Below are 17,817 nucleotides of genomic sequence, written 5' to 3'. Positions count from 1 at the left end.
GATTATAAATGAGTATATTATGATTCAAATCTCCTGTGAAGCTGCTGGCATTAGCTGGAGGGAGTGTTAGTGCTAAATAGGATTATTTTTCTCCTTTCAGAGATAAACAATTAAAGCATAAACCACATCCAAAACAGACAACTCTAACACCATTATTAACTCTGCTAAGCCAGTTTATTTCCCTGTTAATAAATCCTCCTTCTTTACAGGAACAGAAACCAAAACCTCATTTTTAAGACTGTACTGTCAGGGTAACAAGGGGCAACAGCTGACCTGAATTAGCCCCACACAGTGCAACTCCACTGCAAGAATTCTCCTACTCCACTAAGAATCTACAATTACCATTCTTACTTGAAAAGCAGAACAACAACCAAGTTTACAAAAGAAAATACTTCACTGGCATAGGGGGGGTTTTCCTACAAAAGAAGATGTGCAATTTAAACTGATCATACAGAGCAATTCAAAGCCAGCCTGTGTGCTGGGGGATACCTGAGGTGAGGTGTGGGACTGATTTCAGTGTCTCAGTGTTCATAGCTGCTTTTCAAGGATAAAATGCTCACAGTGCACACACGAGGAGAGGGAATAGCTGGATGCTTTGAGGATGCTGGACAGATCCTGGAATTCTTAGATATTTAGGTGCAACCTTCTCACACCCATCCCTGACCAGGACAGTGCTGCACACTTTCTTGCAGGACAACAGCTCTGCAAATTGGAAAACCCCTCTGAGAGCACCATATTCACCTTGCTGGGCAGGCTGGGCTCTCACTGGGGCACAGAACAGTTGTGTGGGTGCAGGGCTCTGTGGATGCCAGCAGCCAGGTCCTGGGGCGTGGGGCTCCCTGCAGTGCAGCTCACGGGGATCCCGGCGGCTTCCAGGGCCTGGGCCGTGGTGGGACCGATGGCAGCAAACTGCAGGGACAACATTTACACTGTGAATGGTCAGGCAGGTCTGTGTCCTCACAGCTCAGCTTCCTGACCAGCTCAGGCTGAGCAGTTGCAGTATTAAAAGCCACCCATCAATGGCAGTTACTTAGAAATGACTTAGGGAAGATGAATATTTATTTATCTTGCCATTACAAACACGGAAAGCTCTGAGTCCCATGGAACAGGGAAAGTGAGAGGAATTTTAATCAGCTGCAGCCTGGTGCAAGCAGCGACTACTCACACTTTCACATCACTAAGAGGAAATGAAGTCTATCCCAATGGAGATGGGGGCAATTGGTTGGGAAAAACATTCCAGGTGAAAACAATTTCTTTTTTAAAATCCAACCCAGGCCAGGTTGGATGAGGTTGGAGCAAGCTGGTCTAGTGGAAGGTGTCCCTGGCCATGGCAAGGGGGTGGAACCAAGATGGGTTTTAAGGTCCTTTCCAACCCAAACCATACTGGGATTCTATAATTCTATATAATAACATCTGTATTTGCTATAAACTGGGGTTTTCTTCAGAGAAATAAACACAAACCAAAGAGAAAATCAAGGTTTGCAGTGGTTGTAACAGCCCTTCTATCCCATTTGCCTACCCAAAATTTACTGCCTCTTGTATTCCACCATTTCCAAGAGAGGATACCTTGACTTGGTTGATCAAATCCCCTGAAAGCTTCTGGATGTGCTGGAGACAGAATTTGACACCGGACGGGCTGAAGAACACGATGCTTGCAGGGATCCCCTGGGTGAAAGCAAGCAGAGACTGGCACAGCTCCCTCCCTCCTCCAGCAGTGTCAGTGCCCTGGCACCTGGGGACAGGATGTCCTAGTGCCAGAGGGCAGGGATAGATGGGAGATTGGGAAGGAATTGTTCCCTGGGAGGGTGGGCAGGCCCTGGCACAGGGTGCCCAGAGCAGCTGGGGCTGCCCCTGGATCCCTGGCAGTGCCCAAGGCCAGGCTGGACATTGGGGCTGGGAGCAGCCTGGGACAGTGGAAGGTATTCCCTGCCCATGGCAGGGGGTGGGACTGGATGGACTTTAAGGTCCCTTCCAACCCAGGCCATTCCATGTTTCTATAATTGTATCATCCTATGATGGAGGCTCCTACAAATGGAAAATTCAGAAAGCCAATCTTGAAAAATTAAAAACAATGATTACTTTTACACAAACCATGTAGGGCAGATTACTGCTGGATTCTGGTTTGAGATACACAGCTAAGATACCCAGTGCTATTTCAATTACACTACTTCCAAAAAAGGAGTATTCTGGGAGGCACTGTCATCTCCCTTGGAAAATCCCAAACCACATCAGTGTCCAGTACCTGCTGGGAGAAGTAACTGCTCAAAGACTCCTGCAGATCAGGGTGTTGGGTTGTTTGATAAACAGTGAGGCTTTCCAGGGGTATGCCTGCAATCAGGATATGCAGTCATAATTAATTCATTCATTAATTTCTATTATTTCAATTCAGCACTCACAACATCCTAATTGCACTGAAGGGTAACTATTTTAGGCTAAAAAGACACATAAAAGCTCTGTGAAGGATTTGCACGCCCAGAGCTGTGGGCAGCCATCCAAGCTCCCAGTGTTTACTCCCATCCTCTCACTTCACAGCAAGTTCCACTTTTACTTCTCCCAATTTGGTCCACAAGCTTTAGATACAACTTTTCTCATCACTGACTAATTAAAATGAGTCTCCAGGGGAAGCTCAACCTTTTTCTCTAAGCACTGTAGGAAGTACTTCTCTTTTCAGGGCTCCACAAGGAAATAGGAGAGCTGAGGAATTGGGTTTCTCTCCTGTAAACACACAAACAAGAACTTTAATTAACTCAGGCCTCTAATAAAGAGTAAATGTGACTTAATACATTTTAAAGGTGTCAAATGCTGATTTATCACCAGACACAGCTCTAAGGTGACTGAAAACACCTGCAGTGCAGCTGTAGCCCCAATTCAGAGGACAGAGGCTACTTAGGAGGAACATTAAAAATATTCCATAACTAGAATATGAATATTGGCTAAAAAGAAGATAACTTCCTTTGTAGAAGGGCAAGGGGAAGAGAAATGCAGTTTATCTCCTCCTCAACACAACCTGCCTCAATTTTATATTTAAAATCTGTCCCGCTCAATAAATGACAGAGCTCTTTCTATATAAAAGACTATTCAGGCAGACAAAGAAAAGGACAATACTGTGCTGAGAAGTTTCAGTCTTATCTGCAATTCCATTTTCTTAATTCCCCAAGGAAAAAGGATTCTGGTTGCACTGCTGGGGTGGGAGTGGATATCCTCACTTGCTTTTGTCAAATGAGGAATTTAACAGAGGACTTGCTTTGCACAGTTTTGGCATTTTCTATAAATAAGAAACACAGAGAAAACTTTGAGACGAAATTCTACGCAGACTGATACAGCTTTGCATTCAGCTTTCAAAATGACATTATTTTATTCCTAATTCAGATTTGTTAATACATTTTTAAGAGACAATTACTAGAGAAAAATGCTTTCAAGTGCTGGAAGGAGATCCTTGTTTTATGTAAGCAGAGATTCCTTGGGGATAAAAAACAAAGGGCAGCAGAGTGAAAATCAAATGGAAAGACCCTTTTAGGAGTCAACCCAGACACACCTGAGTGTCCTGACTGCACACTGAGGTTTTATTAGAAACCACAGCTATGCTTCAATTAAAATTAAAAATTAGAGGAAGAATGAACTTGGCTCAGAATGTAAAAAATATTTTAAAATAAGGTAAAATCAAAATACTTCAGCATCAATTCTCCTGAAATTCATGTCAGTCACCTGAAATATCAGTGTGATACCTGTAAACAAACACTAATTCTTTTGGCACAGAAAAATTCCTTGGTATGCCTGAACAACACAACAAAGATTGGGATCTCCTGCTTCTGTAACCAAGTATTTGCCTTGAGGAGAGTAAAGCCAGCCAGTTCTGGAGTATAAATTCCTTTATTTCCCAACCCCTTAAATTGAAGTGGGTACCAAAGCACAAAAGGTGACAACACAAAATACCTCATTATTTCAGCTTTTATTTTTATTCTGACCATAACCTCTCATGATGTAAGAAATTCAGAGCTGTTCTTCTCATTTACTTATTTTATGCACAAACAAAAATGAATTTATACGTAACAGGGAACATGAGGTAATTTAATCTGTACTTCCAAGGTTGTTATAAAGCACTTGATCAGCTGAGAGCATATAAATATGCACAGCCCAATAAATCTTTGAGGATGTTTCTATGTCTCAACAACAAACAGGTTCCAGTGACTGAAATTCACTGCTTGGTTCATTTTTTTTCACCTTCACACAACACAATAAACAGGTATCTCTCTTGTCTTTCTGCTCAAAAAAAAAAAATCCCTGGCAAATATTAATTCATGACAAGAAGTAGATTGTCCAGCACTAAAAAATCAGCTGAAACCATTCTTTGCTTTAATACTGCTGAACAGGGGAGATGGGTAATTCTTTACTTTTGATATATTTGTGTTGCAAGTATTTTTAATTTTCAGAATTTATTATTTAATCTTGTGTTGGCAACTATAATTTTTATCCTTAAATATTCCCTAGAGTTGAAGTATTGTATTTGTCAGTGAATTAGAGAGCACTGTGCCCAGCAAAAACAATCCTTGCCAGCTCCAATCCCACTTTTCTTTTCCCTATAAATCTCTGCTCCTGTGCAGACTTTGCTCAGCAGCTCTCTCACATCTGTACAAAACCTCAGCCTCTCTTTTCACAGCTTCTACTGAGCCATCCACTCAAAAAATAAACAGCTCCTAAGTCTAAAAATCTTCCTTATTGCTACTGGAAATTTTAACAAATTATAGTAAAAGCAGAGGAAGTCAACTCATGGACTTTAAAAATTCCCCAATAATCTGATAATAGGTTGAGAAGCATTATAGATTTAACCATAACAAAATGGTTAAACAAACTTTAATGCATCACTTTAACTTCTTCAAACCCACTCTGCTTTGGTGCTGAAAACCAGATCCCCCTGAAACCACAGGGTAATTTTGGGGAAAGCCACCAGCATTTAAACCATCTGATTTAGCAGCAATTTCCAATCACTACAGCTCTGATCTTCCAGTAAAAAGAAACTTTTGCCAGCTGGCTCATATAGTATTTGTTGATCAACTAGAAGGTCTAAGATTCCATGTAAATTAATATCTTGTATATGGATTTTGAAGTATTTTTGCCTCACTGTGCACCTGATTTTACCTCTGGGGAATTCTGAAATGATGGAAGGGACATTACCTTAACTACAACATTTTAGCCACTTACTTGAACAAATATATTCAGCTAATTTCTCAGCATTTCCAGACTTTTCTCCTTGTGGAAAAAGGCCAATCTCTTCCACTAGAACCAAAAGCAGCAAAGAAAAAATACAGGAAGCAATGACAACAATTCGGATTTCCTGTCATAGAAACCTGGGATGAAAAGGGAGGCACAGCTTGATCCAAGCACACAAATAATTTGTGCAGAATCTCAACCAGGTTAGAATCCCTTTCACCCAATTTCATTTCCAAAGGCAATGACAAAACCACATGCAAATTAAGAACAAAGGGGTTTTTTTCTGTTTTGACCCAATTTTTCAAGCAGTGACCATCACATTGCAACAAAAGGAGCAGAAATCCAGAGGCTGGATTATATCCATGGATATCCTTAGCTGGAGCATGGATAATTCTATTGTTTATATAATTACCTCTCTTCCAAATTATCCAGTTCTAAAACTTAAATTTTTTTCTGAGCACCCATGAACAGCAGCTGCTCCTCCAAAAATTGTACTTACGAGCCAGATTTAGCCAAGATTTCTTTTTTTTAAACCCCAGCTTACCTAAAGAAGCTGTAGCTTTTCCTACCACATATGTTGGTTTGATATTCCACATTTGTTTAAGAGATTTTGACCAGGCTGAAAAACATTAAATTGTACTAAATTAAATAAAATTTAAGCACAAGGCAACAGAATGTGAATGCTAAATGACTATTTGGACTTCTGTTTAATCTACAAACACAGCAGAATAATAACTAAAACTCCACTACATATGCAGTAATCTGGATGTACCAATCCTAATGGATCAAAAATAGTTATACCAAATTTTTTTATTATCTTGTTTTAAACCAGAGCAGCAAAGGACACTGAGTTTCTTTCTGGTACTCCTGGAGGAGAAAAAAGAAATACAAACTACAACAGTAAAAATTAAAATCAGAAGGAAAAACCAAGGATTTATTGCCTTTGAAAGGAACCCAAATAGGAGCTACAGACTCATTTTATTATTAAAATATGTATTTCCCCAAGGTCCTAATCAAGATGGGGGATGAAAACTAAATAAGAGATTACTTTTGACCTAGAATCTTAATATATTGTCCTCTGCTGCTGCAAATGCTAGAAAAAGCTGAGGGTCTCTGCATTTACTGCTTACTCAAGGGTGTAACCTTACTCACAGGACATTGATTTGTCCACAGCCCAAAAGTGAGCAGATAAAGTAGAAATTCCATGCCAGAATCACCCAGCATAAGAATTTGGAAGAGTTTACAAGGACTTGACATTTCACTGTGATGGGTATTTCTATTTAGCAGGATTCTTCCTCACTGTTGGCTTTTATGCATCAGCACTTCATGCATCAGCACTTCCTCAGCATTTTCTAGCTAATAATTAATTCACTTGAGAAATTTCTTATTCAAGCCAGAGAAATCCCTTTTTCTGCAGCATTTCATACGAATTATACAGGCACAAAAGTAAGGGCCAGATTTTATGAGATGATCTTCTCTTTAAGGGAGGGAAGCAGTTAGCAAGCAAACCAGGCACTGCAGCAAAATATTCCTTATGCATGAAAGAACCAGAGCTAAAAAAGCTTTCATTAATTAGCAATTTGCACCAAAAGCTCCTTCCTTTCATTTTGAAGTACGGAAAACACAACCCTTAAAAGCTCAGTGTAGCATGAGCCCTTTATGAGACCAAAAGAACTGTGAGATACAGTTTCCTTTATAAAAGCCATGCTCCAAATATCTACCGGTGGGTGAAATAAAATTCAGTAAAATCCAAACTGCACAAGATGCTGAAAGAAAAAGACCAAGGAACGTCAATATGTACTTGCCTTCTTTTTTACTCTTCTCTTTTAAACACATCTTGATGGCTTCTAATGCTCTTGGACTGGTAAAAACTAGGCCTCCATAGCACTCTGGATGAGAAAGCTACTTAGAAACAGCAAATTTAAGAAGTAAAAAAAAAAAAATTAGTAAATTAATTAAAAAAATAAGTTGATCAATTATTTATAACCTGGTGATGAACAGAAGAGCTTCAGTAACTGTCTGAAATGCCCCAGTACTTGTGACAATTTATGGTCACACAACTCAGATGTGAATTCTGTCTGACAAAATTAATTCTTTAACGAGCAGGGGCGAAGTCCCTGATGTTGTACATGGAGTTTTATTGTACAAAGCTGGTTTGTGACAACACAAAGTACCACAAAGAGGATGATTAAATGGGGTCCTGGCAACCAAGTCCTGTTGGAAATAAGACAAGGGAAAGACTTTCAACCTTACCTTCTCAAATAAGCTGTCATGAGAGATGAATTCAAATGACAGAACTGGGATCAGCGTTGCTTCCAAGCTGTGTGATCCTAATTCCTATCAAGAAAAGGTTTGCAGCTCTTGAAATAAGTTCCAAACAGTATTTTTTAGTTAGTTAGTTAATATTACAACATATTATTAAACAAATCGCTGTGGGACTGTGGCCTCCTGAGGTACAGGAGACACCAGCACATAACTCTGGAGTCCCCAGGTACCCACCCAGTCCTGCAAATATCCCTGTACATTACATCTCTGTAATTCTGTCAATAGGCTTCCTCTAAAGAAATAATCCTCCTATAGCAGGAATTCTTACTCTTTATGAGTAAGATTTACTCACATGACCACAGGCAGTAGCAGAAGGGACCCCAGCATCATGTAACCTCTATTTCACATCACAGTCCCAGTAAAAATACAAAGAATTTCTGTAAACTTAATCCTGTCCATATGAACATCATCAATATTAATTAATTCAAATGAAACTGCTGTAATATCAGCACTTTACTGAGAGCTTTACAAGAAATTCAGTACAAATGTCCCAAAATTAATATTTTTTGCAGGAAAGGCACATTTTCTGGGGTACTTTTAGCATAATTTCAGACATGCACTCCTAATATTAAGGACCTTTTCCCACTTGAAACAGTTGCATTCACACTTAATAAAGAAGTGATACATTTTTTTAGTTTTCTTAAAGTTTACTCACTTTAATATATGGATCTGGTCCTGAATCTTTGTCTTTGGGATCCTTCAGCAGCAGAACCTTCATCGTTTACCAAGGAAACACAGCAGAACCCTGAAATACAGGAATGGAATTTATCTACATTAGATCTAGAGGACTTTTTTACTCCAACAGTGACTTTAACCGCTCCAAGAACTCAGTTGCTACCAGTTGTACTGCTCCTTACACAATGAGTAAGCACTTAGTGTGCATTCTCTGGGCAGGAGCATCCACCCTGATAAGGGCAGAAAATAATATGCTGCCTTTAGATAACACTGCTCGAGGAAGAGGCTCCAATGAAACTCATCAAGGGGAACACATTTTAAAGAATATTTTGTAAAAGCAGTAACAAGCCCTAAATTGGCAGCATGTTCTGCAATGGAATCATCGCCTATCTATTAAAAAGTTATTTATTCTGTTAATTTCCATGTTTGCTTTCCCCCTCTGCTCATCAAAATGAGTACGCAAAGATATTGATTTAATTAGATGCATTTGGGATCTCACCCTTTTCAAAAAGATTTTTTAAAAATTCAATGTATGTGTGTCTATATGCACACATTTACACATGTATAATAACATAGCTAATATTCATATGCCTTCTCTGATACTCTAGGAAACAAGGCAGGATTGAAAACATCTATTCTGCCATTAAAATGAAAGATGATCGTTCTCAGTTCCTTAGAAGCTGACTTTGGGGCTAAATTCAGAGTTACAAAACGTAAGCAAATACACCAATAATACAAACAGAAATCCACTTTCTTAGAGCACGTTGACCCTGATTATCAGTGTGGTACTTTCCTGATAGATGACACACATAGGAAAATTCATCTTCCTCTAAATTCTTCCCCTGGATATCAGTATTCAAATTTTGGCAATGACCTAAGTGCTCCCAGAGCAAACACAGCTTTCAAAATAAAAAAAAAGTAAACACTGGCATGTTTACTTTAACGGGAACACGAAAATTTGAACCTACTTGAATGGTATTTACAAAGCTGGAATTACATCCCAAGGCTCTGTGCCTTGCGTTTCTTCTGGCTGGCCAATGCTCTTCTTTCCATGGCCTCACTAACACGCACCTTTCTTCATAAATTAGACACAAAGTGTTCAATGGAACACGTTCCACACAGCTGAGGCTTGATCATTAATGACCATTTCTCCAGTGCTTAGGATATTTCAACGCATTTTCCCGATCGGCATTTTTTACAAAGACCAGAATCACGTTGTGCTTACTGTGCTCTCTTTATCCCCCCTTTCTGCTGGTTTGTCTGGAATTATCCAGGGAATTTGGTTCACGGGAAGCCGGGACACAATTTTTAGACCAAGCAGCGGGCGCCTGATTCCTGTTTCAGCTGGCAATTTTTACTAACGCTAGTTTTTACTTACAGGAATTTTTGCTAATGTCGGAGATGCTCAGGACACTCTGTTCCTTTGAAAGCACAGAATCCCAGAACCACTGAGGGTGGAAAAGCCCTCCAGGATCATCGAGCCCGAGCTGTGCCCGATGCCCACCCTGTCCCCAGCCCCGAGCCCTGAGTGCCACGTCCAGCGCTTCCTTGGACACCTGCAGGGATGGGGACTCCAGACCTCCCTGGGCAGCCCGATTTAACTCCTGACAGCCCGATTTAACTCCTGACAGCCCGATTTAATTCCTGACAGCCATTCCCGTGCAGGACTTCCCCTTGGAAGGAAGTGACACCACAGCGCCAAGAGGAAATCCGGGTTTGTGGGGACCGGGGCGGTCCGGGACGCGCTTCCCCCTTCAGCCTCCTCGGGCTGCCCGCGCCCCTCCGCGCTCCCCCGGCGCTGCCCGCCCCTCGCTGTCGCGACATTCGGCGACATTCGGCGACATCCCGGACTCGCCGCGCCCCGGCCACAGCGCCTCCGCCGAGCCGCGCCTGCGCAGCGCCATGGCCACGCCGGCCAAGCGCCGGGCGCGGGGCCCCGCCGGGGAGCGGGGCTCCCACAGCGGCTCCGGCAGCTCCGACAGCGGCTCCGAGGGCTCGGGGAGCTCGGACTCGGAGGAGCCCATCGATGAGGTGAGCGGGAGAGGCCCCGCGCGGCCCCTGAAGGAGCGGCCGGGAGGGGATTCGGGACGGGGAATGGATTGGGGGATAGTCGGAGCAGGCTCGGGAAGGGGTTGGGAAGGGGCTGTGCCCGGCGAGGCCCGGCGTGGTGCGTGTCCTGTGGGAGGGCCGGGGACGCGTCCCTCGGGGTCGGTGACCTGACGCGTGTTCGCTGCGTTGTTGTTGAAAGTTTTCAGTTTTTTTAGCTACCTTTGAAAAGTTGGGCTCCCCGAGGCCTCAGCTGTACAGCCCCGGCCCTTGGCGTGCCCGCTCAGGTGTGGGGCTGGAGGCGGCTGCTTGGAAATGGTGCTGTCAGCACAGAGGATTTGCTCTCTCATTATATTTTGCTATATTTTATTATTGTATTTGCTTGCTTCCTTTTATTATAGAATCCCGGAATAGTTTGGGTTGGAAAGAACCTTAAAGCCCATCCAGTGCCACCCCCTGCCATGGGCAGGGACACCTTCCACTATCCCAGGGTTTTCCAAGCCCCGTTCAACCTGGCCTTGGACACTTGCAGGGATGGGGCGACCTGTGCCAGTGTCTCCTGAATTTTACTGCCTCCCAAGGGATTGTGTGCGTGCTTTCTACATTACAAACAGGTCTTTAACACTGTTCTTCCAGTAGACGACAAAGGCCATGACCTCGGTGTGGGATTGCAGAGAGTTAGAGGCTGAATTGGTGACAAAAGTAAGGCTGAGTTGTTGAGGTTACTCAGGAAGTGTAATTGAATCTGGCAATTAAAAGACAAAGTAACTCTGAATGATCTTGAACAGTGGAATAGGTAGGCAGGGTAGCCTTGGCAGGTGTGACTTTCAATATAGAATACCAATAAAAATGTTGGTAGGCACACAGCATTTGTTCTGGAAGGAGAAGCAACAGCTCCCATTGTGTTTCTGTGGTGCCTGGGTCTCATCATTTGCCTGCTGAGCAGAGTTCCACACTGGGGTTAATGATGCCAGGAGGATTTGGGGAAATAGCAGAAATGGGGGTTTTGATGTAATTATTTCAATGTCTGCAGCAATCTTCACCTTTAGCTAAGGCATTACACCCCAGTCCTGCAGTTCCCTGGGTTTAACTGCCTGGATCAAGCCTCTCTGCAAGAAGTCTGTGTGGTTACAGTAGGTGTAATTGTGTGAACCAGATGGCAAGAGCAAAGCATTAAAGGTTTGTTCCCTACACAGTTGGTGGGTTAGTTTTGAAAAGTTAATTTCACAGATGCTCTCTGAAGATCACAGGAGAAATGATAACAATTGCTGAGATTACTGCAAGGTGGAAATAAGTTCTTCTTTCTGCTCTTTGACATTACTCGTCTTCAAGTATTTTACAGTTTAGCTTTGTTCTGATATAACTTCTTGCCAAATGTGTATGACATTCTCTGTTTTACTCCACAGGAAGTGAACGTTGAATTTGAAGCACATTCCATATCAGACAATGACTATAACGGGATAAAGAAGTTACTACATCAGGTACTGTGACTATTTGTTAGCTTGGCTGATTTGTCCTTTGATAAATAATATCTGAAGAGTTATGCACAGACATTGGTTCACATTCTCTGTACTGATTTATAGTTTTTATATATTACTTTGCTTCCTTTAATTAGAGAATCCCAAAATAGTTTGGGTTGGAAGGGACCTGAAAGCCCTTCTTGTTCCACCCCCTGCCATAGTGGACACCTTCCACTACCCCAGGTTGCCCCAAGCCCCATCCAGCTTGGCTTTGCACACTTCCAGGGATGGAATAGCCACAGCTTTCAGATCATACCAAACTCCAGAGGATGCAGTGGGGAAATACCAGCGTGTGGAAGGTGCAGGAGCAAGCACTTCAAGCAGCTGATTATTAGTTTTTGCAGTATTATAATGAAGAAAGTTAAATAAAAAAACCTCACTTTATTTTCTACTAAGTGGTCCATGAAATACCATCAGTGCCTAAAACTTAATACTTTTTTGTTTCCTGTCTTCCAGTTGTTTTTAAAAGCTTCTGTTAACACTGCTGAATTAACTGATATATTAATACAACAGAATCATATTGGGAGTATTATCAAGGTAAGACAGATTTTACATTTGTAATTGAAGTGCAGTACTTTTTATGTTGAAATGACATGATTTCTGTATTTCAGAAGGGGATCCTGTCTGTGTTATTTGTGTACTTTCTTGCTTTTTTTTCTTTGAGAATAATTCTTCTATGGGAACTGAAATTTTCCATGCCACTTTCAAGAAAAGAAGGAATTTGATATATTATTATAGCTGGTTTCTTTTTGCATGTGGAAGGCTTTTCACTCTCTGAATTTTGGTGTAGTAATGCTGAAAATATTATTACCATCTCCATAAGAAATAGGATCTTGTTACTTTCCTACAAAGACACAGCTCTTTGTCCCCCTCCCTATCAAATCTTCATTGCTCTGTGGTTGTTAAGACATTCCAGGTTTACTTCCCTGTGTTAGAAACTGAAGGGAATTGGTTTTGCTTAATATACTGCCATCCCCTGGGCCAGGATGCTGCTTATTGAATGTGATCTGTCAACTTGTAGTGCCTTTCAAAGGACTCTGCTGTAGAAGATGCATGAGCTGGCTCTGAGCACAGTGAGATGTTCAGGGATGCAGCAGAATTTGCAGTGTGTGTTTGTGCAGATTTCCTTGGTGGTTGTCATGTGCTGAGCATCTTCTAGAAAGAAAAACATCTTTTGCTACAGAGTGGAAATAGAATGTCAATATGAGTTGTTGCTTTTCCTTCCATTCAACAGCAAGCAGAAGTGCAGGAAGACAGTAGTGATGATGAAGAAGATGATGATGAAGTCTTTGGTTTTATAAGCTGCTTGAACTTAACAGAAAGGAAGGTTGGTATTCCTCATTAACAACAGTGATGTTAAATGAGGCTGCATCCTGCTCTCTGCCCTGTGTAACAAGCCTGGACAGCTGGACCAGCATTTGGAATTCCACTGTGGAGGACTGGGGTTGTAAAACTTGTACATGGCTAAGCTTTTTTCTGAATGTAGTAACTTGCTGAGGGTCAAACATAAAGCAAAGAATGGAATAGAGTTAAAACTAGGCCTAATAATTCCAGGGTAAGTGAGCTGTCAGTCTCGTGTATTTCTTCACTTTGTTCTTCTGCAGTGTGGAGTTTTGCTGTGGTGTTGCAGTTCCTCATTCCCATCACTTCACAACCTTTGTTTGCCCTCAGCTCTAGATCTGGGGAACAATTTCAGAGAAATTGTTCAGTGCTTTAGAGGCTGCTGAGGGAAATTGCCACCAGGCCTGTAGGAAATGCCCTTGAAGTTGACATTCAAGGTTTTCTTGTGTAAATAGTTGTTGTACCAGGTAAAGAAAATGCAGCTTTTGATTGCAGGGCACCCAGTGTGCTGAGCAAATCAAAGAGCTGCTCCTGAGTCGCTGTGAGCAGAGCTGTGACCAGTGTGTGGTGGAGCAGCTGAGTAAACTCCTGAACGACAGCACAAAGCCTGTGGGGCTCATCCTGAGTGAGAGGTTCATCAATGTCCCTCCACAGATTGCTCTGCCCATGCACCAGCAGCTCCAGTAAGTTTGTTTATATTTTTTTTTTCTTGCATGATGTTGAATGGTATTTTTTCTTCATATTTTTCAGAACTCTTATGTATATAGAGCTGTGTTAAGACAGCTGATGCTATAGATACAAGTAAAACATGAACAGAAAAATAATTTTGTCTCACATATGGTCTTCAGTTAATTTTTAAAATATTTTTTATATCTTTATAAAGATACAAAACTTTCTCAAACTCTGTAGAGGATATAATTTGAGAACATGTGCAGTTCTACAGAAATAGCTGTGTGTATGTTGCAATTTATTCTTGTATTGCAGATTATTTTCACACTGATCTAGGAACATTTAAAAATGAGAACGTTTTTAGCATGCTGATAATGGGCAGCTTGGGTGTTTCTGTTTCTGTGTTAATGTCTGAGTTTGGAATGGGAGATTTGGATTGAGGGAAAGGCTTAAAAGGTGGTTGTGTTCTGGCCCATGTAAATATGCAGTGTTTTAGTTAGTTTCAAGTAATGAAAAAAGCAAGTAAAGTGTTGGTTGATCTCTACCAATTCATGGATTTATATCAAAAGCTGGGTGAATGTAAATAAATTAATCCACTGCAAGACAGCATTACATTATTTTAGTGCCATGCTGAGAACTGGGAACAAGGAAATTTTGTTGGATCAGGAACTCCAGTAGTCGAATGAAGATAATTTTTTTTTAATTTCGTTTTTTTTCCTTCTTTCCTCTCATGTGAGATGAGATTAGAAGTCAGATTGAGGTCACTACAAATACAGCCCTTGTCACAGCTCAGCTTCAGATCTCAGCCTCTTTGTCTTAAAGGTTTTGGAGTGACAACATGTTGAACACGAGGGTGGGCAAGAGTATTTTCTGTCTCTTCAGTTACAATTCCTCATGGAAGTGATACTGTGATGTATTTTTAAGGAGAGTTGCACTGTGAGTGTCCTGTGAACTATGGGAAAAAAATTCCATATTTTCATAGTTTAAAAGTCCAAATAGTATGCTTAAGTACCAGGAATGCATCTGCAAAATTGATTTTCTGAGGCACTCATAAAAGAATAGCTGTAATTTGAATATCCTTTCTATACCAATACATTATAAGGTGTACTTCTATGCTTGTTTAGGGTTTAAATTGTGTAAGTGTGTAAGCATTTATTCTTCTTTAGGAAGGAGCTGACTGAGGCACAGAGAACAAACAAACCTTGTGGAAAATGCCACTATTACCTCCTTATCAGCAAGACCTTTACAGAAGCCACAAAGAGCAGTTCTAAGAGGAAGGAAGGGAAAAGCCAGCCAAAGGAGGAATTAATGTTTGCAAATGCAGAGGAAGAATTCTTTCATGAGGTACCATATGATTATTTAATTCAAAATGCTTCTTTTTCTTTACATATCATCAACAGGAGATTTTTCACCTCAAATTCAAGGGGAGCTTTTATCAACATGATCACAAATACTTTTAAATTAAATCCAAGGTGTTCTGGAATAGCTTTGAGAGGGGAGCAATCAAACTCTTTTTGTGTATTGATTTATCTGTTTCCTCCTGGGTGCCTGTTACTCTCAAAAAATGCTCAGAATTAAAACTTCTGGAAGTCCCAAGAAGTGGCTCTTGCTTCCCTTTTCTGTCTCTGTTCTACTCAGGGCAAGTATGTTAATTAAAAGTGCTAAAACACTGACATGGAAATATTACTTCCCATTTCCTAAGGCAGCCTGTCCACAAAATTCTGCTGGTCCCAAGCCAGATCAGGTGAGGGGAAAACGCAGGAAATTAAATTAAAAATGTGCTTTGAAATGCAAAGAATTTTTCATGGTTTCTTTTGTTCCCAAAGCTTTAAAACTACTGTTCTCCAATATTACTTCTTTGTCAAGAGCCCATTATTTTTCATTTCTGGCAGTGCCTGCAGGGCAAAGGACTTGCACATGCATGGGGTGGTTAATGGCAAAGGTTCCTGTGTGTAATCATTCTGACAGAAGCTGTGATGGGGCTGTAATTTTATTTCTTGGGAAGGAGAGAAATGTAGGTGGGGGAATTCACTGGTAGCTGCAGGGAATGGTGGTGTAGCCTCTGTGCAGCAGCAAGTTGGGGATTTTTTGTCTTCCTGCCACAGCAGCTGAAACAGCTGAACCTGAACTCTGTGTAAAATGTTGTTGAAAAGCTGCTCGGGAGAAGCCTGTGATGCTCATGTGTCCATGGTTGTTCTGTTCTAGAAGGCCCAGTTTTTATTTATTTATATATTATATATATATTTAAAAATATATAAATAAATATATATTTATATAATATAAATATATAAAATGATAAATTTATATATAAATATGTATTATATATATTGTATGTAGTATATTTATTTATTTCTATATATATATTATATATATATTAATGTATTTATTTAGCTTTGTTATGTATTAAAGGCTAATGGGGTGCTTTCATCTAAACTCCAGTAATTCTCGGCTCAAAAGGATAGACTCAAACTGAGCATGTTTTTCTTTTTAACAGTCTTCCCAGTGTTTTAAAAAAATTCATTTTAAACATTATGTAGGGTATTAAATTAAATGTCTCTCCATACTTAATAATGTGTGTGTGTTAAATTAGTGCTGGAGTGTCTGTCCTCCCTGATTACACATAATGTTAATTAGATTGCCATAAAATAGCATTAAATGTGGTGAGGCAGACACTTGGAGCCATATCAAACTGAGAGAAGCCTTTTTCTGCACTTGCCTCTTCCCTGGGCTTTATTCTGTTCCTTAAAATGATAACCAGAAAATCTATTATAACCAGGCTTGGAATTGATTAAAGGTGCTCAAATTGTTCTTGAACAAAGCCACTCAATTAATGTGGTGATCCTCCCAAAATGAGATTTAAAGCCTTGATATATTGTTAGTGGAAAGCAAACCTAAAAGGAGAGGGGATCTTAATTTTCCCACAAAGGGAAGGAATCAGGTAAGTTTTTCTACTTGATGGTTCAGCTCAGAGTTCTTAATCTGACTTGTGTGAGAACTGGAAACATTTATTAGGTACAGTTTTCTTATCCATCAGGAATTTTGTCTGGGAAAGCTGATGAAAAGGGACTTCCTGTGTGGAGTTTATATCCCTGTAAAGAAATAGCACACATTATAGACACCTGCCTGTTTGGAGAAGCAGAAATAGATCTTCCAGTGGCTGCAACCATCTGGAGCCTTTCCAAGAGCTTTCTGAAATTCTCCTCAGGATTCATATGGGTGCCCATCCCCTTAGTATTTGATTTCTTCTCATATTCTTACAGATTTGTTAATTTTTAGGACTCTGAGCAGTTTTAAGAGTAGGCCCTGAAAACAGCAAAGCCTCAAAACATTGATTTTTTTTTTTTCCCCCCCTCTCTCCTAGTTTGTTTTTCTGATCCCAAACTATAATGGTAGCAGTCACTGTAGAATTTAGTATGGATGATAAAAATTCTGTGAAAAGAAAATTGTTTAAAACACTTTAAATGGTGGATTTTTTGCTTGGTCTTTTTGGTGAACCCTTTAAGAGGGAACAAAACTTTTTAATAAGCATGGGCATAATAGGTTAGTTATTTTCACTTTGTTGGGATGACGTATTATCTTCATGCTAATTAAACATTTTAATCTGAATGCTTTTATTTCTGTTGTTTAGAAAGCCCTTCTGAAATTCAACTACTCTGTGCAAGAGGAAAGTGACACCTGTCTGGGTGGCAGATGGTCCTTTGATGATGTACCAATGAAGCCTTTGAGGACTGTTATGGTCGTTCCAGCTGATGGAATTCATGGAATTATGGATAAACTGAAAGATTATCTCTCTCTCTGAGCTTCCCTACAAACACCAGGTTTTTATAGAGCAGCCATGCAGGACTGTGACTTGGCAATATTTTCAGAACTGCTGTTGAGTCCACGGTTTTGTGCAACCAAAAATATCCACCAAATTAATATTTTTAAATATTGCATCTTGTTTTCCTTTGGTAACACCATGAAGTAGTCAATAAAACTCAGTGTCAAAAGAAAACCTGAGTATCTCCTGAATGTGTTTTTAACCAAAGCTAAA

The 17,817-nt window shown here is 40.5% G+C and overlaps 2 protein-coding genes across 5 annotated transcripts; one reads left to right on the top strand and one right to left on the bottom strand.

Moving 5' to 3' along the window:
* Nucleotides 1–155: 155 nt before the first annotated feature.
* UROS (uroporphyrinogen III synthase) lies at nt 156–9,714 on the bottom strand. Of its 4 annotated transcripts, none has more exons than XM_010408455.4 (10): nt 9,177–9,714; nt 8,189–8,278; nt 7,462–7,545; nt 7,014–7,110; nt 5,753–5,827; nt 5,200–5,274; nt 2,632–2,715; nt 2,243–2,328; nt 1,567–1,665; nt 156–909 (listed from the first exon to the last, which is right to left on the bottom strand). In XM_010408455.4, exons 2-10 carry the CDS (start codon nt 8,249–8,251, stop codon nt 763–765), a joined length of 810 nt encoding a protein of 269 aa, XP_010406757.1. In that variant the 5' UTR covers nt 8,252–8,278; nt 9,177–9,714; the 3' UTR covers nt 156–762. The 4 variants fall into 4 exon arrangements, with proteins under 4 accessions (XP_010406757.1, XP_010406759.1, XP_010406758.1 ...); XM_010408457.4 differs by having other exon boundaries at nt 9,434–9,714; XM_010408456.4 differs by having other exon boundaries at nt 9,587–9,714.
* Nucleotides 9,715–9,921: 207 nt separating this feature from the next.
* LOC104694964 (BRCA2 and CDKN1A interacting protein) lies at nt 9,922–17,783 on the top strand. Its single transcript, XM_039553600.1, has 7 exons — nt 9,922–10,239; nt 11,661–11,735; nt 12,231–12,311; nt 13,009–13,101; nt 13,611–13,798; nt 14,951–15,128; nt 17,413–17,783. The coding sequence occupies exons 1-7, from the start codon at nt 10,111–10,113 to the stop codon at nt 17,581–17,583; spliced, it is 915 nt and encodes a 304-aa protein (XP_039409534.1). The 5' UTR covers nt 9,922–10,110; the 3' UTR covers nt 17,584–17,783.
* Nucleotides 17,784–17,817: the final 34 nt, after the last annotated feature.

The sequence above is a fragment of the Corvus cornix genome, chromosome 6 (assembly GCF_000738735.6).
Source record: "Corvus cornix cornix isolate S_Up_H32 chromosome 6, ASM73873v5, whole genome shotgun sequence".
Classification (NCBI taxonomy): domain Eukaryota; kingdom Metazoa; phylum Chordata; class Aves; order Passeriformes; family Corvidae; genus Corvus; species Corvus cornix.
This window is presented reverse-complemented; position numbering and strand designations above follow the sequence as displayed.

Coding starts and splice junctions, on each gene's coding strand:
- UROS (XM_010408455.4), bottom strand. CDS start 8,251: ATGAAGGTTCTGCTGCTGAAGGATCCCAAAGACAAAGATTCAGGACCA. Junction 2,329..2,631: donor TACAGTGCTTAGAGAAAAAG/GTTGAGCTTCCC, acceptor TCCTGATTGCAG/GCATACCCCTGGAAAGCCTC. Junction 1,666..2,242: donor GCAGTTACTTCTCCCAGCAG/GTACTGGACACT, acceptor GCTTTCACCCAG/GGGATCCCTGCAAGCATCGT.
- LOC104694964 (XM_039553600.1), top strand. CDS start 10,111: ATGGCCACGCCGGCCAAGCGCCGGGCGCGGGGCCCCGCCGGGGAGCGG. Junction 12,312..13,008: donor ATATTGGGAGTATTATCAAG/GTAAGACAGATT, acceptor TCCATTCAACAG/CAAGCAGAAGTGCAGGAAGA. Junction 15,129..17,412: donor AGGAAGAATTCTTTCATGAG/GTACCATATGAT, acceptor TCTGTTGTTTAG/AAAGCCCTTCTGAAATTCAA.